The 24,467-nt window shown below is 61.0% G+C and overlaps 3 protein-coding genes across 20 annotated transcripts in view; 1 reads left to right on the top strand and 2 right to left on the bottom strand.

The window, feature by feature from the left end:
- Positions 1–13,941, top strand: part of ESPN (espin) — a 38,259-nt gene extending 24,318 nt beyond the window's left edge. For 2 of the 4 annotated variants that reach the window (XM_033228583.1, XM_033228586.1), the window contains exons 8-14: positions 914–1,075; positions 1,166–1,364; positions 2,686–2,712; positions 3,823–4,316; positions 9,539–9,618; positions 9,716–9,727; positions 13,020–13,941. In XM_033228583.1, coding sequence (XP_033084474.1) covers positions 914–1,075; positions 1,166–1,364; positions 2,686–2,712; positions 3,823–4,316; positions 9,539–9,618; positions 9,716–9,727; positions 13,020–13,167 — 1,122 coding nt within the window. In that variant the 3' untranslated portion in view covers positions 13,168–13,941. The remainder of the gene's footprint in view (positions 1–913; positions 1,076–1,165; positions 1,365–2,685; positions 2,713–3,822; positions 4,317–9,538; positions 9,619–9,715; positions 9,728–13,019) is intronic. The other 2 variants (XM_033228584.1, XM_033228585.1) reach the window with 2 other exon arrangements.
- Positions 13,942–14,146: 205 nt separating this feature from the next.
- Positions 14,147–19,689, bottom strand: TNFRSF25 (TNF receptor superfamily member 25). Of its 9 annotated transcripts, XM_033228593.1 has the most exons (10): positions 19,041–19,231; positions 18,404–18,524; positions 18,053–18,187; positions 17,515–17,682; positions 17,338–17,416; positions 16,034–16,089; positions 15,827–15,934; positions 15,591–15,628; positions 14,983–15,163; positions 14,147–14,751 (listed from the first exon to the last, which is right to left on the bottom strand). In XM_033228593.1, exons 1-10 carry the CDS (start codon positions 19,086–19,088, stop codon positions 14,423–14,425), a joined length of 1,263 nt encoding a protein of 420 aa, XP_033084484.1. In that variant the 5' UTR covers positions 19,089–19,231; the 3' UTR covers positions 14,147–14,422. The 9 variants fall into 9 exon arrangements, with proteins under 9 accessions (XP_033084484.1, XP_033084480.1, XP_033084482.1 ...); XM_033228589.1 differs by lacking the exon at positions 18,404–18,524 and having other exon boundaries at positions 19,041–19,689; XM_033228591.1 differs by lacking the exon at positions 18,404–18,524 and having other exon boundaries at positions 15,591–15,625; positions 19,041–19,689.
- Positions 19,690–19,797: 108 nt separating this feature from the next.
- PLEKHG5 (pleckstrin homology and RhoGEF domain containing G5) overlaps positions 19,798–24,467 on the bottom strand; it is a 34,009-nt gene continuing 29,339 nt past the window's right edge. For 5 of the 7 annotated variants that reach the window (XM_033228578.1, XM_033228579.1, XM_033228580.1 and 2 more), the window contains 9 exons: positions 24,276–24,386; positions 24,020–24,169; positions 23,791–23,928; positions 23,523–23,642; positions 22,511–22,643; positions 22,302–22,417; positions 22,009–22,208; positions 20,801–21,562; positions 19,798–20,552 (listed from right to left, as the gene is read on the bottom strand). In XM_033228578.1, the coding sequence (XP_033084469.1) occupies positions 20,543–20,552; positions 20,801–21,562; positions 22,009–22,208; positions 22,302–22,417; positions 22,511–22,643; positions 23,523–23,642; positions 23,791–23,928; positions 24,020–24,169; positions 24,276–24,386 (1,740 nt within the window). In that variant the 3' untranslated portion in view covers positions 19,798–20,542. Of the gene's footprint in view, positions 20,553–20,796; positions 21,563–22,008; positions 22,209–22,301; positions 22,418–22,510; positions 22,644–23,522; positions 23,643–23,790; positions 23,929–24,019; positions 24,170–24,275; positions 24,387–24,467 lie in introns of those variants that run through there. The other 2 variants (XM_033228582.1, XM_033228577.1) reach the window with 2 other exon arrangements.

The following is a 24,467-nucleotide window of genomic DNA, read 5'->3' as shown; positions in this document are numbered from 1 at the left end:
GCGGGGGGACGCGACCCGGAGCCGGGGGCCAAATATGAGAGGCCCCCTCTGCCCAGGATCAGCCCTCTCCTGTCTCCGGCGGGGATGGAGGTGGGGGGGCTCAGCTCCCAGCTTAGGGAGAGGCGCAGGGGGCGGGGTCACATCTGGCCTGGGGTGGGTGCAGAGCTGCGGCCAGGTGTGGCAAGGTACTTGGCGCACCCGTGGTATCCGCGAGGGCTGGGGGGTTCGGCCTGGGATTGGCGGGCCCCGGGTGATGTCAGGCCGTCGGAGCCCATAGGCTGGCCGTGTGCGGGCGGCTGTAACCTGAGAGGAAGTATCAGGTAACGCAGGTGTCGGGTCCTGCCGCCCCCGCCGCCAGGTGCACAGCGGGGGCCACCAGCACCGTGGCAGGTAGGAGCAGCCCCCGGGTGGGCAACCGGGGTCCGGGGCAAGCCGGAGCCTTGGAGAGCACAGACTCTGGAGGGGGCTCCCTCCGGCCCGGGACCCCCGAAAGACAGGGCTCCGCGGAGCCCTGGGGACCCGCAGTCCGTCTGACAGCGGAGAGCGGGGTGCGGCCAAGGGCCTAGTGAGGGCTAAGCTGGGAGGTGCCCCTTCTCCAGCTCCCCCTGGCGTCGGGGCTGGGCCACCCCGCCCCTGGGCCCGCCCCTTCTGGCCTCAGTGGGGGCCCCTGTGCCCCTTGGCCGGTGCCCAGAACCCCTCCCTGTAAGGCGGGCGGAGCCTGCCCTTCCACCGACGCCCCCATGACCCTCTCCCCATGCCCGCCCTGAGAACAAGGGATGTAGGAAGACGGCTGCTGCACCCCTCGACGGCCGCTGGCCGCGAGTCCCCAGGAGGTGAACAGCTGGGTGGGGAGGCGTGGGGGGGCGCCTACCGGGCAGGTGCCCGAGTCCCACCGGTCACTGTCTTCCCGCAGCCGAGCTCCTGCGACGGCCACTACGGGCTGCGGAGGCAGGACTCCGGCCGCAAGCCCCGCGCCTTCAGCAAGCAGCCCAGCACGGGGGACTACTACCGGCAGCTGGGCCGCTGCCCGGGCGAGACGCTGGCCGCACGTCAGGGCATGGCGCACAGCGAGGAGGTGCGTGCCTGCTAGCCCGCGCTCGCCGGCTGCCCGCGCCTCGGCCCGGCCGCCCGCGGCTCACTCGAAGGCCCCTCTGCTCCCTCGCAGGTGGCGCTGCTCCCAGGGAACCACGTGCCTAACGGCTGTGCCGCGGACCCCAAGGCGTCCAGGGAGCTGCCACCGCCGCCCCCGCCGCCGCCGCCGCCCCTGCCCGAGGCCGCGAGTTCGCTGCCGCCGGCCCCGCCTCTGCCCCTCGAGGGCGCTGGCCCTGGCTGCGGGCAGCGCCGCTCCTCTTCGTCCACCGGCAGTGAGTAGGGGCAGGTTGAGGGGTGGGGGGCGGCGCTAGCCCTGAAAGGGGAGGGAAATCTAGACACCGCCCCCTCCCCAGCTGTCACTGCCCGGATCCTTCCTCTTCTCCATGTTCCTCCGGCCACCCCTACCCCATTGAGTACTTGACCCTAAGGGAGGGCTCTGGGTTGCTCGAGGTCCTGCCAAAGCAGGACCGGGCTGCACGTCCTGGGGCAAGTCCCCTCCCCAGTCTGGGCCTGCCTCCCACCCCCTAGCTGTGTGGCCTGGGCAAGTTCCCTCCCCTCTCTGGGCCTGCCTCCCACCGGCTAGAAAGGGCCTCCCAGCTCTGGCGCTGGTGTTTCCGATGAGCTGGTGCTGGAGGAACACTTGAAGTAGAACCAGCTTCAGAGAGGCCCTGCAGCTGGCCACCCTTCCCCATGCCCCCGTCTATCCTGAGCCTCTCTTCCTCTCTCCATGTCTTTCTCTTGTCCTTCCAAGCAGCACAGACCTGAGGCCTTCTTAGAAATGCCAGGAACTCTTCCTAGCCAGTTCCTGCCAGGGGCCCTGGGCCAGCCGGGGCCTGGCTATGGGGGCAATGTTTTCCCCTCCCTCCTCGATGACTTCCCTAGACATCCTTTTTTAAGAGCTAGACTGGTGCAGGATTCCTGGGCTGCTTTTATGTAGGGTGGGACAGTGTCCCCCTGCCAGGATACCTAGAAGGCCCAGGACAGGGTGTCTAGATGTGGTGCTCCCATCCCAGCCTGGCTGGGATGCCTTCCTCACCCAGCCACTCAGGGCAGAGATCATGCTTAGTGGCACCCTCCAAAGCTTTGTCTCCCTGACTAGGAGTGCAGAGCAGAGCTTGTCCCCCTAGGGTTCCTATGGAGCCCCAGCCCCTGCAGACCAGAGCCCATGGAAGCATGTCCAGCACCTGCGTGCAGAACCTCCTTCTCCTTCCCTCCACAGCCTGCAGCAGGGCTGAAGCTAAGGGCAGAGAAAAATACTCTGGACTTCCCCAGACACCCCCACCCAGCACAGCCAGGGCTGGGTGCCCTACCACAACCCAGTGCCAAGGTGGAGGCCCTTGCTAGGGGCTAGAGCCAGTGGTGGCCCTGTCCAGCCCTCAGGGGCACCAGCCAAGCCGGGAACTGGATGGACCACCCTCATGAGGCCCCAGAGCAGCAGGAGCCAGGGTCAGATGGGCAGAAAAGCTCCTCCTCTCTTCTCTACTCCCCCCTCCTGCTCTCCCTGGCTCGCTCCCTGTCCCCTGCTGTCCCAGTCTCATCCTGGCCCCCTCTCCCTCCTAACTCCACTGTCACTTCTCTCCTCTTGGTCCCTAGAAGTGAGAGTCCTGAGGCACAGGAAGAGTGAGTAGCTGCGTGCGCGGCTCCTGGCTGAGGCTGAGGCGCGGGGTGGGGGGAAGAGGCAGGAAAAGCAAGGCAGGAGGGGCCCAGACTCGAGGAAAGGGCAGGGGCTGGCAGGCGAGAGAAATTCGATGCATGGGTGGGCCCTTGCACCTCAAACCTACCCTCATACCCACATACGCACCTAAGCATTCTGCACCTGGCTGGTGGTTTTGCCTTAATAAATGAGCCAGCCACACCGATTTTCCCTTTCTCCTCTTCTTCCTCCCTGTGACTGTACTCTGGGATCCCCAGTCTGGGAATCCAAGAGCTGTCGGCCCATTTTGTTCCTCCCTCCCGGACCTGAGCCCTTCATCGGGGCTCAAGAGACCGCTCTCCAAGTCTCCATTTGCCTCCTCCGGCTAAGCCGGAAAATGCACACTCTGCCCTGTGTATTTGCATATTACCCACCTGCCCTTCTTTCTGGGAGCCTCCCATAGCCTCAGTAAGGGCCCTGCTTTCCTGGGCCCCTAGAGCTGAGCCTCGCTTTGCCATAAATGTGCTCCCGGCTTGCAACCAATGTGTCTGCTTGTGCGTCTGTCTGTGGGTGTGGTGGAGAGGGAGGGGACCAGGTGGGTACCGACACTCCAGGGTTCGGACTCTGTATGTCCATGGAGGCCCCAATTGACTCAGTTCAAGGGTCACTGAGGCTTTGCTGATGTAGGGAGAGGGCCAGAGGGAGGCTCCACCCCAGCCGGGCTGAGCCAGGGAACCTGGGACAAAGGTCAGGTGGCTGATTCCAGGTATCGTTTTGGAGCTGGGCAGTCAGTGGCTGGGCGGGGACATATGCCCAAGAGCCACCATGAACTCCCAGGGTCCTCCAGGCGGGGGCCCTCCACCTCGTGAGTAGGGTGGGGAGGATAGTGGGGTTGTCACAGTCGGGGAACCAAGGGCCCGCCTCTGGGGGCCCTGAAAGCAGCCTGCGGGACCTGGGACCTGGAGAGCTGCTTGCTGGGCCCCAGGATGGGCACCCAGCCAATCTTGGCTTGGGAAGGGGGCTGCAGAGGGGCGGGTGAGGGGTGGCAGGGATGCAGCCCCACCGGGGCCAGTGCCTCATCTCCTGCCTCTGCATAGGCACCAAGTCTTTCAACATGATGTCCCCGACGGGCGACAACTCGGAGCTACTGGCTGAGATTAAGGCAGGCAAGAGCCTGAAGCCTACGCCGCAAAGCAAGGGGCTGACCACAGTGTTCTCAGGCAGCGGGCAGCCGGCCTTCCAGGTAGGCGGGCCTGGCAGGAGCCTGCGACCCGGCTTCCCTGGCCCCAGGCCACCGGGCGCTCAGCCCCACCGCTTCTCCCTGCAGCCCGATTCGCCGCTGCCGTCTGTGTCACCTGCACTGTCACCAGTCCGGAGCCCCACACCGCCAGCTGCGGGGTTTCAGCCGCTTCTCAATGGAAGCTTGGTTCCGGTGCCGCCCACTACTCCTGCGCCGGGCGTGCAGCTGGACGTGGAGGCGCTCATCCCCACGCACGATGAGCAGGGCCGGCCCATCCCGGAGTGGAAGCGCCAGGTGATGGTGCGCAAGCTGCAGCTGAAGATGCAGGAGGAGGAGGAGCAGAGGCGGAAGGTGGGTGGGGCGGGGTGCCCAGGGAGCCCTGGAGTCTGCATCTGAATGCACAGCCCATCCCCCATGCCATTCCCAACCCCAACCTCGGGGCCTCCCGTTTTTCTTTCTTTTCTTTTCTCTTTTCTTTTCTTTCGTTCGTTCTTTCTTTCTTTCTTTTCTTTCTTTTTTTTCTTTCCTTCCTTCCTTTTCTTTTTCTTTCTTTCTTCCTTCCTTCCTTTTTCCTTCTTTCTCTTTCTCTTTCTCTGTCTTCCTTTTCTTTCTTTTTTTTTTTTCTTTCTTTTCTTCCTTTTCTTTTCTTTTCTTCTTTTTTTGAGACAGAGTCGCTCTGTCACCCAGGCTGTTGTGCAGTGGCACGATCTCGGCTCACTGCAGCCTTCGCCTCCCGAGTTCAATCCCATGCTTGTGATTCTCCTGCCTCAGCCTCCCAGGTAGCTGGGATTACAGGTGCATGCCACCATGCCCAGCTAATTTTTTTGTATTTTTATTAGAGATGGGGTTTCACCATGTTGGCCAGTGCTGGGATTACAGGCATGAGCCACTGTGCCCGGCCATTTTCTTTGTGGAAAGCAGGGTGGCAGGCTTGTCCCAGTCTCCACACACCCCCCAGCAGCCTGTCCTTGGAAGTGAGACAGCAGCCTTTCAGACTCTCCCTCACCTGCCTAGCACCTGGGATCTGGCTAAAAGGCCTGTTCAGATTCAGGAGGTCTGGGCGGTGCTGAGGCTCTGCATTTTAGCCAGCTCCTGGGTGAGGCTGCTGATGACGCTGGTCCAAGGACCACACTGCATAGCCAAGAGAGCTTTGGTCTCAGTCTTGGGGACATGGGCTCTATTGCTGCAATGCCACCTTCTAGCTGCCAATACTGACCCTCATCCAGCCTCAGTTTCCTTCTCTGTAAGGTGGGCCGATCAGCACCAGCTGGCAGGATGAGTTGCCTTTCATTCATCCAACAACTGTTCCCCAAATGCCGCTTATTTTTATTTTTTGAGACAGGGTCTCACTCTGTCATTGAGGCTGGAGTACAGTGGTGTGATCTCGACTCACTGCAACCTCCACCTCCTGGGTTCAAGCGATCCTCCCGCTTCAGCCTCCCGAGTAGCTGGGACTACAGGTGCCCACCAACCATGCCTGGCTAATTTTTGTATTTTTAGTAGAGATGGGGTTTCACCATGTTGGCCAGGCTGGTCTCGAACTCCTGGCCTCAAGTGATCCGCCTGCCTCGGCCTCCCAAAGTGCTGGGATTACAGGCGTGAGCCACCACGCCTGGCCCCCAAGTGCCATTTATGTGCCCCACACACTGTTGTAGCCTCTGGGGATTCATGGTGAACATATCAAAGGTGGCTGCGGACATGTGTGCGAGTCACCGAGCACAAAAAATGGGGTAGTGTGAGAGTGGGTGGCAGTGGAGAGAAGTACCTGGGCTGATGCAACACAGCCAGCTGCAATGGGGAACGGAAGGGACTGGGGCAACCCTAACTGACCACCTTATATGTGGGCTGGGGGGTGTGTTAGGGAAGGAGGAGGTGACGTCTGAGGTGAGACTCGGAAGATGAGTGAGGGGTGGCCAGGAGGAGAGTGGACTGAAGAGCTGCAGGTGGGACAGGGCAGTCTGGAAGTGAGAGTGGATGTGGCCCTGACTGTGCTGGAGGAAGGGGGTCGCTGAGCTGGAGAGACCTCAGTGGGGGCCAGGTTACCAAGACCTGGCCAGCGGCCCAGAAGAGAACGGACTCCCTCCCGGAGCACTGGGGAGCCGGGTGGGGGAAGTGTTAAGCAGGGAAGAGGCTGCTTCCTATTTTGGATGTGGGGAGTGGATCGCATAGGGTCAAGATGAATCAGGGACCTCTGGGGAGGCGATGGCAGGCCCAGGGGGGAAAACTGGACATCAGAGGTGGAAAAAAGTGAGCAAATGAGAATATGACGGCGCCCAGCTGTCCAGCAGGACGGGGGGTAGGTGGGCAGCTCAGTGGAAGCTGCAGCTGTAGCCTCTTTAAGAGCAGAGTGGCCTCTCATTCTGCACAGAAAACACTGACCACAGGGAGCGGGAAGGCTTGGGTCACAGGGGAGCTCGAGAAGGGGTCATGAGTCTGGGAGGAGAGGCCTCACAATAGCCGCCTTCGGAAGGGTTGGGGAGGGCCACCGCGCCTCTCAGTTTCAACGCCTTTCGCAAGTTCCTTGGGTGGTGTAATGAGCCAACAAGCCAGGCATGGAGACCCCGTCTGCCGGCCTGTTCTCCTTGCCGCCGCAGCAGCGACCAGCGACCGGCCTTGCCCCCCGCCAGCGACCAAAGTGGACACTGCACAGAGCCCGGAGCGGCGGCTGGGCCGAAGCCTTGCCCCAGCGTCACCCCCTGCCGGCCAGGCGCTGTCCCTCCCTGCAGATGCAGCCCCGCGGAGCCATTACACCACCCAGGACATGCAAAAGGTTCCCGGCGCCACTGCGGGAGCTGGGCCAGAGGGAGACGCGCCTCCCTCCCCTCTCTTGTCTTCCCCGCCTTAGCTGACGGCCACCAGCTCGTGCTGCTACCCCCGCGAGGGCTGGAGGTACTCCCGCGAGCACAACGCCATCCTTGGGCCCTTCGGCGAGCTCATGACCGAGGCCGACATCCTCCGCATCGAGCAGCAAATCGAGAACCTGCAGGTGCTGCACAAGGCGCAGAAGCTGGAGGCGCGCCTGGAGCAACTGGAGCTGGAGCTGGAGCAGCTGCTGCCCATCTCGGCCGCCCTGTCGGCGCCGCGCTTCACCGTCGACCCGCGCCGCATGCATGGCCGCGCCGTCAGCCTGCCCGCCTGGTGCAGCAAGATCTCCACGCTGCTCAAGAGCATGGCCACGCTGCTGGCCGCGCTGGGCGGCCGGCCTGCGCACCTGGCGGAACTGCTGACCGCTGACACCGGCCAGCCGCTAGCGCCGCTGCCCGACGCGCCCTGGCGGCCCGGGCCGCTCTGCCTGGGCCGCTCGCACTCGCTCAGCTGGTGCCGCGAGGCCGTGGCGCGTGAGATCCTCGAGTGCGGCGTCTCAGTGCAGCATCTCCGCGCCACCTACGAGCTGCGCGCACAGGGCGCGGCGCCCGCGCGCTGTCCGAGCCGCAAGCCCCCGCAGTCCTCTGGCGCCCCGGGCCGCGAGCCCATCCTGGAGGAGGACTACGTGGCGGCCGGCTCTGGCCAGCGCAGCGCCTCCGCCGCCCACGGCCCGCTGGCCGACTGGGAGCCCCTGGGCACCCTGGGCCCGCCGGGGACACAGGAGCGCCAGACGGCGCTGCCTGAGCCCGAGCAGCTGGCGCGCCGGCCGCCCCTCTGCACGGAGCTGCGCGGCGTCCAGGACTACCTCGACCTGCGCAAAGAGCGCATCGTCTACCTCTTCCTGGAGCACTGGCGCCGCTGGGCCTTCCGCTGCCCGGGCCGCCGCGCCCAGGCGCGCCTACGCAGACTGCTGCCCCGTGTGGCGGCCGCCGGTGCCGGCCCGGGGCTGGAGGCCACGGACGTCCCCCGGCTGCCAGCGAGCAATGGCGCGGCCCACGGTCCCGACGAACGACTGCGGCAGCTGCTGAGGCAGCGACAGGCGGTGGGCAAGCTGCTGGGCCACTGGCGGAGCCTGCTGCGGCGCGTGCCGGCAAGCACGGGCCTGGCGCACGGCCTGTACTGGCCCCAGCACTTCCTGCCGCCCCTGGACAGCGGCGCGCCCCCGCGCTACGACAGCCTCACGCTGGACCTCTTCATGCTCGGCTACTTCCAGCTACTCGAGATGGGCCTGAGCCGCGAGGAGCGCAAGTTCCGCCACCTACTGTGCTACGAGATGTTCGACCGGCTGGGCAGCCACCCGTGGGAGCGCATCCGCCTCTTCCACCGCGTGGTGCTGGAGGAGGTGGAGGCCGGTCGTCGCGGCTGGAGCGACGGCTTCGAAGACCTCAGGCACCGGTTCTTCGGAAATGGCCTGGAGGCTGAGCCAGCCCCAGAAGAACAGGCGAAGAAAAAGAAAGAGAAAGAACACGAGCTGACTGAAGAGGCCGCTCCAGTTCAGACGGGGGTCCTGCCGGAGGGGCAGCCCGAGGCCCTGGCCCCTGGGCCGCAGCCGCCGCCCCCGCCTGCTGCGCCTCCCCCGACCTCAGACTCTCCTGGGTCCGAAGCCCCCGCCGAAGACCCTTTGGAACTGGTGTCTGAGATGGGCGAGTTCAGCAACGAGGACATCTGCCGCTACATCGACCGCAGCTTCTCCTTCTGGAAGGAGAAGGAGGCAGAGCTGTTTGACATCTGAGCAGCGGAATTCGGAATTCGCAGTTCACCCTCCAGCGTCTTAACATGGGCCTGGACGCCTGTCTGACGCCCTCCAGAGGCCGGAAGCAGCAGGAAGAACCCAGGACTGTGGCCTTGAGCAGCCCGGAGGGCCCAGGACCAGGCTGCCTCAGCCTCTGAGGTCCCATCGTGGCAGGCTGTGGGGCGTTGGTCGCATAGGCAGGGCACGCACAGAACAAACCAGGTGTCCCCCTCTGGCCCCGTGGCATTGCTGGGCTCTGTGTGGAGCCGGGCAGCAGAAGCCCCTCTGAGTGAGGGGCTGCGGCTCCCCCTTGTGGCAGTGTGGCCTGCTCTCTGGTTTTCCACTGGAGTTCACAGCTACCTCCTTGGCTGAGGTCAAGGGAGCCACGTGTGCAGTGTTCCGTGTGAAGTGTGCCGTGTACAGACCCTTCTCCTCTGTAACATTAGATAAATAAAACTCTTTGCTGTAAACTGCCTACGTTGGCCACCACACCTGCCCCCGATGTCATTGCAGCCCCACGAATGTACAGCACATGTCCACTCTTTTGGGAAGAGGGCAACCATGGGCTGAAGGTCCTTTGCAGGGGAGCCAGGGCAGCCCGAATCTCCCTGAGCCAAGAGGCTGGGTGGGGGCCGACATCTGCATCTGCCCAGAGGTCTTGGGCCTGTGGCCATTGGCCAACTGCCCCTGTGGGGAATCAGGCTCAGGACCTCTGGGTCCCAGCTACTTATTCACTGCTTCTGTCCCACTCAACTCTGATCTCTGTAGTGTCTCCTGTAGGACACAAGGGTCTGGGTTACTAGGGGAAAGGAGGCCAGCTCTGAGGGGCTGAGACCGGGCACTTCATCCACTTGTGCCACGGAAGTTCATCAAAAGGGTGTCTTCCTGTGACCCTGACTCCTTCAGGTCCCCAGGTTGAGGGTGCCCCCTATGTCCCAGCCCCTGCAGGCCCTGAAGCTTTGTGGTTGTGTTTCAGGAGGAGGAGGAGGAGGCCCGGCTGGCCAGCATGCCCGCCTGGAGGCGGGACCTCCTGCGGAAGAAGCTGGAAGAAGAGAGGTGAGCTGGGGGTCAGGCAGAGGCTGGCCTGACAGGGTGTCTTGACTGCGTTCCTGAGGTGGAGGGACCAAGTAACACTGTCTCTTTTTCCTTCCAGGGAGCAGAAACGGTGAGTGCAGCGCTGGCCCCAACCTGCCACCCTTACCCCCACCCAAGTCGCAGAGGGTCATCCCTTCATCCAGGCCAACTTGAATGCATCCTCCTGTCTCTTAGCCCTTGTACAAAGCCTCTTTCCTCCTTATAATGCCCCAGCCCACTGTCCCCCAGAATCTCTCTCTCATGCTCTGACAACTTTGCTCCCAGTTATTCCGTCCCTGCCTCCTATTAACATGGCCTTTTCTACCCTTCAGTTAACCTAACCCCAGCATCAATCACCTTGATTGGCCCTCAGAATGTACTTTCTGCCCCTAGTAATCTCACCCAGCCCAGTGCTGTCCAGTAGAAAGATAATGGAGGCCACAGATGCAATGTAAAATTTTCTAGTAGCCACAGTGAAAATGGAGAAGGATATAGGTGAGCTTAATTTTAGTACTGTTTTATTTGACACAAAATATCAAAAATATTATTTCGACACATAATCAATATGAAAATTAGTGAGATGTTTTATATTCCTCTTGTAAAATAAGTCTTTGGCCAGGCATGGTGGCTTACACATGTAATCCCAGCACTTTCCTGAGAGGCCAAGGCAGGGGGACCACTTGAGCCCAAAAGTTTGAGACCAGCCTGGGCAATGCAGTGAGACCTCATTCTGGAAAAAAAAAAAAAAAATTTTTTTGGGACGGAGTTTCACTCTTGTCACCCAATCTGGAGTGCAGTGGTGATCTGGGCTCATGCAGCCTCCACCTCCTGGGTTCAAGCGATTCTCCTACCTCAGCCTCCTGAGTAACTGGGGTTACAAGCATGTGCCACCACACCCAACTAATTTTTGTATTTTCAGTAGAGACGGGGTTTCACTCTGTTGGCCAAGCTGGTCTCGAACTCCTGGCCTCAAGTGATCCATCTGCCTCGACCTCCCAAAGTTCTGGGATTATAGGCGTGAACCACCAAGCCTGGTCTTTTTTTCTTTTTTTTTTCTTTTTTCTTTTTTTTGAGATGGAGTCTCACTCTGTCGCCCAGGCTGGAATGCAGTGGCTCGATCTCGACTCACTGCAAGCTCTGCCTCCCGGGTTCAGGCCATTCCTCTGCCTCAGCCTCCCGAGTAGCTAGGACTACAGACGCCGGCCACCACGCCCAGCTAATTTGTTTGCATTTTTTTTTTTTTTTTTTTTTTTTTTGAGACGGAGTCTCGCTCTGTCCCCCAGGCTGGAGTGCAGTGGCCGGATCTCAGCTCACTGCAAGCTCCGCCTCCCGGGTTCACGCCATTCTCCTGCCTCAGCCTCCCGGAGTAGCTGGGACTACAGGCGCCCGCTACCTCGCCCGGCTAGTTTTTGTATTTTTTTAGTAGAGACGGGGTTTCACCGTGTTAGCCAGGATGGTCTCGATCTCCTGACCTCGTGATCCGCCCGTCTCGGCCTCCCAAAGTGCTGGGATTACAGGCTTGAGCCACCGCGCCCGGCCTGCATTTTTTTTTAGTAGAGACAGGGTTTCACCATGTTAGCCAGGATGGTCTCGATCTCCTGACCTTGTGATCCGCCTGCCTCAGCCTCCCAAAGTGCTGGGATTACAGACATGAGCCACCGCGCCTGGCCTTCTTTTCTTTTTTTTTTTTTTTTTTCTTTGAGAGAGAGTTTCACTCTTGTTGCCCAGGCTGGAGTGCAATGGCACGATCTTGGCTCACTGCAACCTCTACCTCCTGGGTTCAAGCGATTCTCCTGCCTCAGCCTCCCAGGTAGTCGGGATTACAGGCACCTGCCACCATGCCCGGCTAATTTTTGTATTTTTAGGAGAGGCCAGGTTTTGCCATGTTGGTCAGTCTGGTCTCCAACTCCTGACCTCAGGTGATCTACCCACCTCAGCCTCCCAAAGTGCTGGGATTACAGGCACGAGCCACCACACCAGGCATGCAAAAAAAAAAAAATTTTTAATTAGCTTTGTGGGGCCAGGCGCAGTGACTCATACCTGTAATCCCAGCACTTTGGGAGGCTGAAGCAGGCGGATCACCTGAGGTCAGGAGTTCAAGACCAGTCTGGCCAACATGGTGAAACCCCGTCTCTACTAAAAATACAAAAAGTAGGTGGGTGTGGTGGCGCATGCCTGTAATCCCAGCTACTCGGGAGGCTGAGGCAGGAGAATCACTTGAACCCGGGAGGCGGAGGTTGCAGTGAGCTGGGATAGCACCATTTTGTGCTCCAGCCTAGACAATAGAGGGAGACTCTATCTCAAAAAAATAATTAAAAAATTAGCTGGGCAGGCCGGGCTCAGTGGCTCACACCTGTAATCCCAGCACTTTGGGAGGCCAAGGCAGGCAGATCACTTGAAGTCAGGAGTTCGAGACCAGCCTGACCAACATGGTGAAACCCCGTCTCTACTAAAAATACAAAAATTAACTAGGCATGGTGGCGCGCACCTGTAATCCCAGCTACTCAGAAGGCTGAGGCAGGAAAATCGCTTGAACCTCAGAGGTGGAGGTTGCAGTGAGCTGAGATTGTGCCACTGCACTCCAGCCTAGGTGACAGAGTGAGACTCCGACTCAATTAAAAAAAAAAAAAATTAGCTGGGCATAGTGGCACACACCTGTGGTCCCAACTACTTGGGAAGCTGAGGTGGGAGGATTACTTGAACCAAGGAGGTCGAGGCTGCAGTGAGCCATGATCTCACCACTGCGCTCCACCCTGGCAACAGAGCGAGACCCTGTCTCAAATAATAATAATAATAAAACTTGGTCTTTGAAATATCATGCACATTTTACACCTGCAATCCATCACAGTTTAGACCAGCCACATTTCAAATTCTCAGCAGCCACATGTGCTTAGTGACTAGTCTGTCAACAGGGCAGATCTACCCTCTACGTTCTAATAACCTGTCTCTAATTCTCAGTCCCTGTCTCTCAATTGTATGGTCTCTCTGGTCCCCAGCAGCCCCACCCCAGTCCTCAATACTTCATATTGACAGCTCCCCAGCAACTGAAGTACTGATCCCAGTAATCTTGCTGCTGCACCCCAGCAACACCACCTCCTCACACGGTGCCACACAGTGACCCAGCACCTCTGTTTCCAGTAACACCCCAGCCCACAATAATCCAGCCTCAGCCTCCCACTCACACAGCTCCCCTGTGCTCCAGTAACCCCATTCTGCCCCCAATCTAGCCCCTCTGTCTTCAGCAACCCAGCCCCCGCCCTCAGTAACCCTCCCCTTGCATGGGTGACCTGGCCTCTGCCTGGTGCCTGGCCCCACCCTTTCTGCCAGCCTGGGTATCTGGCCCCAGACTTCACCGCGTCTCCCCCCGCCCCCCCACCGCCCAGGAAAGAGGAGGAGCGACAGAAGCAGGAGGAGCTGCGGCGGGAGAAGGAGCAGTCAGAGAAGCTGCGGACACTGGGCTACGATGAGAGCAAGCTGGCGCCCTGGCAGCGACAGGTCATCCTGAAGAAGGGGGACATCGCTAAGTACTAGAGGCCGTGGCCTCCTGCCCGCAGCCTTGCAGCTGGGAGGGGCCCCCCGCCCCAGCCCCAGCCAGCCAGGCCCCGGCGGAAGGGCTGGGAGCCGCACAGCCCACCCCTCCTGCGCTGGAAACCCTCCCTGACCCCCCATCCTGGCCCCCGCATCCCCAGCCCTTGGCAACACTGGCGTGCACACGCCGCCCCAGTTGCCCAGAATAAGTGCCCAAGCTGCTGATGCAAACAACAAAAAATGCTGCTTATTTGCATGCCGACTTACATATATTTGCATGTTCGTTGAATATCAAAGAGTGAAGAGCTCTCCCCAGCCTGTGGGTGGTGACTTTGTTTTCCTGCGGGGCTCAGCCCCCTCCAGGATGCAGTCCCCTCCCCCGCACCTCGGAACCGGCGTCGCTGGCGCATCCTGGGTGGAGGCAGGCCCCGAGCTCAGGGAAGGGGTTTTCCCTCCTTCCCTGACCCAGATCTGCGCCCGGCCTAGCCCGGGCCTCATTTCTTATCCCCGCCGAGGGTTTCCTCTCAGTCATTTGTTTACCAGAAAGATGAAAACTGCCTGTCGGGCCTCAGTTGGGGCCCCCGGGACCTCACCTCTGCCCCCACCTCCCTCAAGTCTACGCCCCGTCCCTAGCCAGACCCACTCGCTGCCAGGACCCTTTCACTGCCCGGGTGGAGTCAGTGGAGGACGAGAGGCCCTGACCCTGTGTCTCTAACTGCTGCACCCCATCCCGACCCTGTCCCCGCCGCCTCGCAGCCCCATTAAAGCGCTCTCATCACTCGCTGTGGCCGCGACTTGCTCTCTCCTGGGGGTCATTGGACCAGAGTGGACTCGGGAGGGGCAGGCTTGGGAGCTAAGGCCACACTGGACTCCACCATGGGTGCCAGACCCCGGGGTGACAAGATTCCCGTCCCCTTCGACTCCCTCGAGAAAAGTCCAGGCCACTTAACACCCCAGCCCCGCAGAAACGCCAAGAAGCCGGTTGTTTTTTTATTCTTTCACAGATTTAATACCACGGTCTCAGCCAAACTCCGGCCGAGAAACTGAGAAATGTCTTGAGCCCCTCCCGACATTCGTTCGTGCTTCTTCGCCTTGGCTGGAGCGATAGGGACAAGCAGGGGTGGGGCCGGCTGGTGCGGCTACGCAGGGCCGTGCCAGCGGCTTAATAAGTGACATAAAATGTCTACACGCATAAGTAACTGTACTTAGGGCTTCTGCAAGGGCCACCAGAGCGCCTAGGTGGCGAGTGGGCGCCGTGTCACGGGCCGCGCTGCAGGCGGCTGCGCAAGTCCTCCGCGCAGCCGTCCAGCCCCATGCGCTCCAGGGCCGCGTAGACGGCGCCCAGGCCCGCGGGCTGCTGCTGGCGCCAGCGCTTGAGCATCTCGTACTGCTGGTCTCGGAAGCGGCCGATCTCCACCTCCACGGCCTCGATCTCCGCCTCGCGCAGCCCCAGCGTGCGCACGAACTCCTTCCAGCGCCGCGCTGGCACAGCGTCCATCACGTCGTAGAGCTGCGGGCCCGGCTGCAGCATCATGGCGGGCGAGCCGACTGGGGACTCTGGCAAGAGTGTAGACGCGCGAGCGGGGCCTGGGGCAGGGCCAGAGAGAGCCAATGGGGTACGTGGGCCGCGGTCGGGAGGTGGAGTCAGGGGCGTTCCTGCGGGTATTCCAGGCCTGAAGCTGGCTGGATCCCGCGGGTCAGGGCACAGGGGGTGGACTCGGTCAGGTAGGGGCAGAAAGGAAACACGTTGTGAAACCACAACTTCCCACCGCAGACAGGAGAATGGGGTCAAGGCCTCAGGCCACTGATGTCCCTTACCAAGAGCTCTGTTGGGCAACTGGTCCCAGGACCATGTCACCTGCGGGTAGAGCGCCTCCTGGGTCTGGGGGTAGCCAGGGGTACAGCTGTTGCCCACCAACTGGACGGTGCGGATCTTCTCACTGCTGTCAGGAGGTACTAGAAGGGTGTGGGCATTGTCGGAGGGTGACAGATGGGTGGCCTGGAAGCCAAGAGGGGCCCCAGGTCAGCCCTGCTTGTCAAGTAAGGCCCCTTACCTGCAGTGCCTCTTCAGGAGGGAACAGTCCCTGGTTCAGTCAGCAGACACTCCCGCAATGATACCTCCCACAGTTGGCCCTGCTCTCACTGTGGCCCACCAGAACTCTTGCTTCTGCCTCGAGTCCCCTGCCCCCGCCTCCTTCCTCTTGTCCCCCAGTACCATGGGGCTCTCCTTCCATTGAACTGTTAGCTCCTGCGTACAAGTCTGAACCCCAGCTGACTGACACCCCTTGAGGGCAGGACTCAGCTCGCAACACCTCTGTCTACTAGGTCCACCCTGTGCTAGCCACGTGCCAAGCTCCGGGGATCACAGTAAGGCTTGATCTTCCAGCTCCACAAGGCAGCCCAGAATCACACAGTGAGGTTCTTACCGGTGGTGGGGTCAGAGCCTCCATCCCAGCTTCATCTGCTGACACAGAGAGAGTGCGGTCAGCGACCAGGCAAGCCTCCTGGACCTGGGTGCTGGTACAGCTCCTCTAGGGTTGCTCTGCACCCCGCACTCCCTGCCTCAGTTTCCCCTTCTGTATCAGGGTTGAGTAGACTCTGGGCCACCCATCCTGACCCCAGGCTTCTGCGTGCGTGTGTGTGTGTGGGTCTGTGTACTTACCAGTAACCATGGGCTTGTGAGGCCAGCAGTGGCGGTATGTGTAGGTCAGGGTGGCCCCAAGCAGGAGGGGAACCACAAGGCCAGCCAGGAGCACCTGGACCCAGAACACTGAAAGCAGCTGGTCGGTGTTGGGTGGTAGCCCCCCCTCACCCGCCTCCCCTCGGCCCATCCCAGTTATCCCACTCGCATTCCCAGCACACCACCTACTCTGCCTCCAGCCACAGACAGCGGCACAGCGCTCTGGACAGCTCCCCAGGGTGCTCCTGAAAGGGATGGGGGTGGCCTGAGGGATGAGGGGGTGCATGCCAGGAGGGGGTCCCCAAGACTGCCCAGCATCTGCTCCATCCTGGAGACTCTTCCCTCCCCAGGCCTCTCCTGTGAGCCTCACGCTACCCAAGAATGTTCCTGTCATTGTGCCCCCGATAACAACCACAGACACTATTCATTGAGCTTCTTCTAGACTATAAGAAGAGTCACGCCGGGCGCGGTGGCTCAAGCCTGTAATCCCAGCACTTTGGGAGGCCGAGACGGGTGGATCACGAGGTCAGGAGATCGAGACCCTCCTGGCGAACACGGTGAAACCCCGTCTCTACTAAAAAACACAAAAAAGGCCGGGCGCGGTGGCTCAAGCCTGTAATCCCAGCACTTTGGGAGGCCGAGGAGGGCGGATCACGAGGTCAGGAGATCGAGACCATCCTGGCGAACACGGTGAAACCCCGTCTCTACTAAAAAAATACAAAAAAACTAGCCGGGCGAGGTGGCGGGCGCCTGTAGTCCCAGCTACTTGGGAGGCTGAGGCAGGAGAATGGTGTAAACCCGGGAGGCCGAGCTTGCAGTGAGCTGAGATCTGGCCACTGCACTCCAGCCTGGGTGGCAGAGCGAGACTGTGTCTCAAAAAAAAAAAAGCCTGGCGCGGTGGCTCAAGCCTATAATCCCAGCACTTTGGGAGGCCGAGACGGGCAGATCACGAGGTCAAAAGATCGAGACCATCCTGGCTAACATGGTGAAACCCCGTCTCTACTAAAAAATACAAAAAACTAGCCGGGCGAGGTGGCGGGCGCCTGTAGTCCCAGCTACTCGGAGGCTGAGGCAGGAGAATGGCATAAACCCGGGAGGCGGAGCTTGCAGTGAGCTGAGATCCGGCCACTGCACTCCAGCCTGGGTGGCAGAGTGAGACTCTGTCTCAAAAAAAAAAAAAAAGTAGACTCTGTCTCAAAAAAAAATAAAAAATAAAAAGTGACAAATCATCTGTAATACCTGGCTAGAAGGATCACTGGGGGGAATGCTGGCTGAAAGTGAAGGCACATACCCTTATTTATCTGGCTAAGGAGGATGCAGATTTCTCTTTTACCATCTAAGTTTACCTGAAGTGGGGCCCATCCAACACAGGGCCAAGTTCCCTCCTCCCTGTCCCCTCTTCCTATTCCTGAACCAGCAGCACCTGCCGCACCCCAGACCCTTGCCCTGCTCCCAGCTGCCCTTCCTTCCATCCCGAGACAGCTAGGTATTACGTGGGGCAGGACACGCAGCCATCACCGTGTTCATAGAAGCCAGGCAGGCAGGTCCCACAGTCAGTATCTCTGCGAGAACCTGCAGTCCAGGAGAGGCATGCGTCAGCATGGAACAGGAGTAGGGCAGGCAGGGAGAAGTGGGTCTGGGAGTAGATAGCCCTGGGTGGGGGCACTCACAGAGTAGCCGTGTGTGGCGGTGCAGGGCCCTGCAGTCTAGGCATGGTTGGCAGTAGAAGGGGGAACTGCTGACACATTGGCTGACCTGGCACTCCACAAACCAGCCTGGCTTACAGCCACAGCGGGTGTCGGCCACAGCTGAACAGTTCTCCAGCGCCACCTGGGAGGCTGGTGGGGGTGCAGGGAGATGGAGAGTGGAGAGTTAGGGCCAAAAGCTCCCATAGAGAGGCAGAGGCAGACCCCCGCCCCCAAGATAATGGAGACAGGAATAGGTGGAAGAGAGACAGGTGCAGGGCTACCCTAAAAAAGAGAGAAGCTCAGAGATCGAGACCGACCAGAGGCCAAGGCACATGGAGAGATGGAAAGGTCACCAGGAAGACAGAATGGGCAAGGGCACCCTGAAGGAGGATCAGGGTGGAGGGTTCTGGCAAGGGTGGGTGCAGGACCCTCACACCCCAAGGTTGGGCCCAAGCCAGCCACTTCCCTCAGAAAGGCCTGTCCTTAGGAACCCCCTGCCAAGCACTGAGAAGCCCCTCACCCTGCTCATCACAGGCTTGGCAGCGGGCACATTCAGAATTATGGTGGTTCTCCCAGGCCAAGAAGGTGTCTTGGGGACACAGAAGGCAGGTGGAGTTGCCACAGGGCTCCGTGCAAGGGGCCTTCAGGTAGTGCCCTGTGGAACCAGGCAGGGTCAGGCAGGCAGAGGGGCTGCCCAGCAACCCTGGACCTGCTTCCCACACTGCCCTCCCTCCCTCTTTCTCACCAGCTCCCCACTTCTCTGTCAGCCTACCCCCACCTCCCCTGCCAGCCTCCTCTTACCTCCCTGGCCTGCCCGCCACCTCTCCAGCCCTGCCTGTCCCATGCCTCTCCCACCCCTGTGGCCACTTACCCGCTGGGCAGCCCCTGCAACAAAACAGACCAATCTTCTTGTGGAAGTCACCGGCACAGTCACACCTGGGGCTACGTGTGCCGCCCTGGGCCCGGGCCCCCAGCAGCACCAGGAGGAGCGCCTGGGGGACAGGTGCTGCTGACTCTCAGTGCAGCTGCCCACGTGGGGCCTCTCCCTGCCCGGTCTCCGCCATTTCAGAGGCCCCAGCATTTGCCCACAGAACAGCCCACTTCCCAGGCCCCCCGCAGAAGGGGTGCCCACGGGTGGAGAGGAGACTAACTTCCTTCCCCCTGTGCACACACCAAGCTTCGGAGGGCCAGAGGAAGGGGCTCTTGCCAGCCTGACAAGCTTCCCGTCCACCAGAGCAGGGACACGGCAGCACCCACACCCCCACCCATGCTTTCTGTTGGGGGAGGGACACTGATCATTCTCTACCTGGGGCCCCCAGACCCTCCTGGGAGGGGTTTCCTCTCAGTGGAAGGGCTACGCCCTGGTGGAGCCTCTAACGAGGTCGGAAGGGGCAGCAAGCCCAGCCCCAGGGAGGCTTGGAGTGGAGACGCGCCCGGGGCCCCTTCCTTCACGGAGGCTCTTGGGACAAGGCTCAAAGCTGCCCCTCGCCTCCTGCGTCTCAACTCACCGTAGACACCGCTGCCACCGCTGCGGAGCCCCGCGGCCGCTGCTCCATGGCCCTCGGCGCCGCGCTCGGCCCTCCGACGGGCGCCCAGGGGCTTCCCGGCTCCGTGCGCTCCGCCCGTCGTGGTTCCGCCTTCACTCCCGCGCCCGCAGGGCCCGCCCCGCGCCGTCGAGAAGGGCCCGCCTGGCGGGTGGGGAAAGGCGGGGCCGCCCGAGGCCAACCGAGTCCGACCGGGTGCCCCCTCGGCTCGGCCTAGACCTGAACTCATTTGGCAGCAGCGGAAAGGCCAAGGAGAACACGAGAAGCGCTGGGCTGCCTGCTGCGACCAGGGACACAGGATGGAGCTGCATCCCGGTCCCCACGCCGACTCTCGCCCCAACCCTGAGAACCACTTCAAGGTAGAACCAGGGCAAGTGACTTCTTTCTCCGCCTCCGCGCCCCCAGCCATGGAGGGGGTTGGGCCAAAAGTACCGGAAGGGGCCAAGCACAGTAGCTCAGGCCTGTAGTTCTAGCACTTTGGGAGGCTGAGGCGGGAGGATCACTTGAGGTCAGGAGTTCCAGACCAGCCTGACCAATATGGTGAAACCCCATCTCTACTTAAAATACAAAAATTAGCCCAGCATGGTGGTGCATACCTGCAGTTCCAGCTACTAAAGTGGCTGGGGCAGGAGAATCGTGTGAACCCAGGAGGCAGAGGTTGCAGTGAGCCGAGATCACACCACTGCACTCCAACCTGGGCAACAGAGTGAGACTTTGTCTTAAAAAAAAAAAAAAAAAAAGTACCTGAAGGGACCCCCGTGGGGGACCCACCTTCCCGAGAGTGTGGGAACTGGGCAGATTCAGCCCTGAATCCCAGGAGGGCCCCTGGGGAGAGGTTCTGATGGTGGCTGAAGGTGGGGAAGTCTGGGGATGTTGGTCTGGTGGCACCCCACCCCCCGTTACTTCCCACGGGAAGCTCTATCCATGGGCCATCCGTGGCATGTGGAGGGGCCCAGGAACGCAAAGAGGCCACCCTGAATTCAAGTGCCCCGAGTCACTGGACCCCAAAGCAAAGGACTCTTCCCAGTGGAGTCTAGACAAGTCTTTATAAAAGAACCAAAAGCTCAATAAATACGTAACTTTACAGAACCTAGCCCAAGCCAGGGGTGGCCTGTGGGACTGGGAAGGTAGGGGCGAGGCAGGAGCGAGTCCCACTGGAGGCCAGTGAGAGTAGAAGTGGGATGGGCAGCCTGGGAGCCCAGCCCTGGATTCGAGTTGAGCGGTTAACTTCGGGGAGTAGGTGACGAGGGGCTGCCTGGGCAGGTCAGGTGGTACTGTGGCCTGGGCCGCCTCCACTCCATCCAGTCTGGCAAAGCACAAATCAGGCCCGGGTGTAGGCAGGGATCCTTCCCAGCATCCGGCTCACGCACACAGGAGGCAGCAACTGAAGCAGGTGCCGGCACGCCCCATGAGGCAGGCTGTTTACTGTCTCTTGGTCAATGGCACTCTTGGGGGCCTCCCTCTGCTCAGACCTCCCTACAGGGTGGGGAAGGGAGTCTTTCTTTGGCTGACACCATTCAGAGTGGCTCTGGTCACCCTCTCTTCCCCACGGCACTCCTCAGGCCCCTTCACTACTGCCCACCACAGCTCCCTGCCCCCAGACACTGGGCAGGGTTCAGGCTCCCTCCACCATCACCCTCCCCAAATGCGATGCTCCCAGGCATGACTGGAGCCCCATGCCAGTGCCCTGAGCCACTTGCCCTACCCCAGGCCAGGCCACTCACGAGGCAGTGAGCGTGGAGTTAAGCAGCAGGGTGGTCCTGATTCGGTAGAGCTGGGCCAGGGTCAGCTTCCTGTGCTGGGTGGAGACTCCTGGTGGGGGCTCAGGCTGGACCCTGGGAGAGGCCCCCGAGGGCAGGTCTCCACACCTCTTCCTGTGGGAGCCTGCAGGTTCCCCGGCCAGGCAGCTAGCTAGCCTAGGACCACTGCCAGGGCTAGGGGCCCCCCGGCAATTCCAGCTGGGCCCAGCTTCCTGAGGGGAGCCCTGAGTCCTAATACCTGGGGCTGGGACAGCCAGGCAGAGCTCTGACAGGCTGCGGCTAGGGGCAGAGGATGTTCCATGGGTGCCAGCCCCTGCCAGCAGCTGGAGGAGGCTGGCCTCGGACTTAGACTTGAGCAGTTGGGGCGGGCAGGTTAACAGCTGGACAGGGGTGCGGCGGCGGAGACGGGGCGAGGGTGGAGGGGAAGGAGCTCGTGGGGAATCTGGGGGCCGAGGCACTAGTTCTGCCACAGGGCCTGGGGCCACAAAGTCTCGTAAGGAGGTTGGGGAGAGGGTGCCGTAGGCAGAGTCTATGGAGCAGGAGCGGCCGTCCACTGGACCCAGGGGCAACAGCTCACTGGTGGGCGTGGCAGATGAGGCAATGGTGCTGAGAGAGGTCTCATCGGACTGGGAGCTGAAAGGACCGCCGTCGAACTCGGGGGAGGACAGCGTCTCCCCAGGCTCCACCACAACCATGGCCAGGGTCTCCGTGGAGCCATCTGAGGCACTGTGGGGCCAGGAGCAGAGTCAGCCCAGGCCATGAAACCTAGATGACCTGAGGCAGCCCCAGGCTGGGCAGTGCACAGTGGTTTATACCCTCTGCTCTCCTGGGCCTAGAGGCTCAGAGATGGCAGCATGTGGCAGATCTTCCAGCTCCAGTGCCCACAACAGACCTCAGTAGCGAGCCCAGTACTCTTCCCTGCCAAGGCTGGATCTGCCCTAAGGATCCTCAGCACAGCACCCCAGGCAGCTACCACGAATGGATCAGAGCTGGCAGCACGTGGAAAGGTGTCTGCCCACCCCACCTGGACTCTGGGGGAGATAGAGCCCTGCTCCCACAGTGTTCATGACAAGAAGCCATTGGGAGGAAGGGAGCGTGGCTGGGCCTTCAGGAGTCCTGGGCTGGAGTACTTGTCCTGGTTTGACTTGCTGGGTGGTCATGAGCAGACATACCAGTGCTGAGAGTCGGGGCTGCCGCTGCTTTTCCGCATGATGGTGGGGGAGCTGGCAGCTGAATTGCCACTCTCCTCGCCTTCCTCCTCCTCCTCCTCCTCCTCCTCTTCCTCCTCCTGCTCATCCTCCTCCTCTTCCAGGCTCTGCAGGGGCTGCTGGCTGCCTGGTGGCTCCTGTGTGCGCAGCTGTTGCAGCTGGTTCTGCAGGCAGTGTTGGGGTACATGGGGCAGAATGGGTTGTGACCAGCAGCTCCCTAATCTGCCCTGCCCACCCACTCACTACTCTGCGCTCACCTGGGCGTTGTAAATGGTGTCCACCCAGCCACGGCACAAGGCCTGGCCGCTGGCCTGGAATGTGTAGGCCCCTACAGCACTGTGAAACTCATTCAGGTAGATAAGGAGGAAGGACCCTGGTTAGGGAAAGCCCAAGTCAGTGTCAGCAGAGACGATGGCCCTCGCCTATCACAGTCCCTGACCAGGAACAGGGGACCAGGGCCCCTTACCAGGGTCCCGTAGCTCCCGGCACACAATCTTGTCCACTAGCAGGGGTGGCCTGATGACCCTGGTCCTCTCTGCCTTCTTCACGGCCTTGGTCACCAACAGCAGATCCGTGAAGAGGAAGCAGTACACATCCATCTGCAGTGTGGGGTGGGGGCAGTGCAGAAAGGCCAGCAGGGTCAGGGCCGGGGACGGTGGCCCCAGCCTCCCCTGGGAGCATTCGGTTTTTGTCAAACACTCCTCCCAGCATGAACCTTCAAGTAAAATTAAAATGAAGAGGAAGGGCCGGGCGCGGTGGCTCAAGCCTGTAATCCCAGCACTTTGGGAGGCCGAGGCGGGCGGATCACGAGGTCAGGAGATCGAGACCATCCTGGCTAACACCGTGAAACCCCGTCTCTACTAAAAAATACAAAAAGCTAGCCGGGCAAGGTGGCGGGCGCCTGTAGTCCCAGCTACTCAGGAGGCTGAGGCAGGAGAATGGCGTGAACCCGGGAGGCGGAGCTTGCAGTGAGCTGAGATCCGGCCACTGCACTCCAGCCCGGGCCACAGAGTGAGACTCCGTCTCAAAAAAAAAAAAAAAAAAAAAAAAAAATGAAGAGGAAGATGATTCTCTTTCACTGAGATGTATGTTGATGACTTAATACAAGTTTACATTAAAAAGAAGAGTGGTGACTTTGAAGTCACCATGTGCAATCTCTCAGCCTGCCCCATGCCTGAAAGGGCCACGGCACAGTAGCAAGGCTCTGGGGTTCCTGGCCCACTTGTGGAATGTGGCTGCCCTCCCACCAGGACCCCACGTGACACCGACACCGACAAATGGGTACCACTGGTGCCTTCAAGGGCTAGGACGCTGCTGCTGGATTTGTGAATGGCAGACAGAGAACTGTCATTCACTATGACAAAGTGACCGGTTCTTGAGTCACCACCCAAGTGACTGGGGAGCTGAGAACCAGTGACTGGGGCCCAGAAGGTCCCCAGGAAGGACAGGGCATGGGGATAGGATGGCCCTGGAATCACCTTGCTGTCCTTCCCCTCCTTCATCTTCAGGCTCCCCTCCAGCAGCAGCTGCCGCGTCTCCTCCGGGGAGGCGCCGGGGATGGGCGACGTCAAGTCCAGGTGCAGAAATTCCTTCAGGAGCTGGGGACAGAGGGCATGAGTGTAGGGGAGGCCAGAGCCTGACTCCCATCTCAGCTAGGCATCCTCAGTGAGATGCCTAGCACAGACCCTGCCTGCCAGCTTGGCCTTCCTCTCTCCCAGCCGGCAACCCCCGCAGACACACGCCCACCTTGTCCACTTCGTCGCTGCTGCTTTCCACCACCTCGTAGGCGTCGATGCGGCTCACCACAGCCGCCAGCCGCTGCCGCTCCTGGCGCTGCCGCATGCACGCATTCACGTGGTGGATGAAGCGCTCCACGGAATCGATCTAGGGGCAGGCGAGGGGGCTTCAGGCCCAGGGTCATGACGGGGCAGACAGCCGTGCAGGGGAGACCATCCCTGCCAGCCATCAGGGTTACCATGGTGACGACGGCCTCCTTGGCGCGCGGCTCCTCGGTCTTCCTCAGCACCGACTTGAGCAGCAGCGGGTACTTGGTGAGCCGCTGGTGGGGTTTGGCCAGCATGTCGCTCAACTTCAGCCGCTGGCACTGTGGGTGCTTCTCGGCCCACTGTGGTAGGGGAGTGGGGACGGGGCTCAGGGTAGGCCCCGCCCCACCCGGCCCCGCCCAGGGTCCGGTCCTCCTGTGCCCCGGCCCACGGCGCGCACGCTCTCACCGTGATGTAGGCCCGGAAGAGGTCGTTGTCGCGCAGCAGACCGCGCATGTACTCCATGCAGCCCTCCTCCTCCATGCAGTAGCGGATGTAGGGCTTGAAGAGCGAGCCGAACTGGCCCGGGGCAGAACAACCACGGCGCCGGTTACTGCGCGCTCCCTGTGGGCCGGCCCGCGCCAGGCGCTGCGCAAGCGC

The sequence above is a fragment of the Trachypithecus francoisi genome, unplaced genomic scaffold, assembly GCF_009764315.1.
Source record: "Trachypithecus francoisi isolate TF-2019V2 unplaced genomic scaffold, Tfra_2.0 Lachesis_group12, whole genome shotgun sequence".
NCBI classification, from domain to species: Eukaryota; Metazoa; Chordata; class Mammalia; order Primates; family Cercopithecidae; genus Trachypithecus; species Trachypithecus francoisi.
Note: the sequence above shows the minus strand (reverse complement) of the source record. Positions and strands in the feature narration are given on the sequence as shown.

Coding starts and splice junctions, on each gene's coding strand:
- TNFRSF25 (XM_033228587.1), bottom strand. CDS start 19,485: ATGGCTGGGGGCGCGGAGGCGGAGAAAGAAGTCACTTGCCCTGGTTCT. Junction 18,188..19,040: donor CGGTGGCAGCGGTGTCTACG/GTGAGTTGAGAC, acceptor CTGGTTCCACAG/GGCACTACCTGAAGGCCCCT. Junction 15,164..15,590: donor AGGCTCTGACCCCACCACCG/GTAAGAACCTCA, acceptor CTTGGCTTCCAG/GCCACCCATCTGTCACCCTC.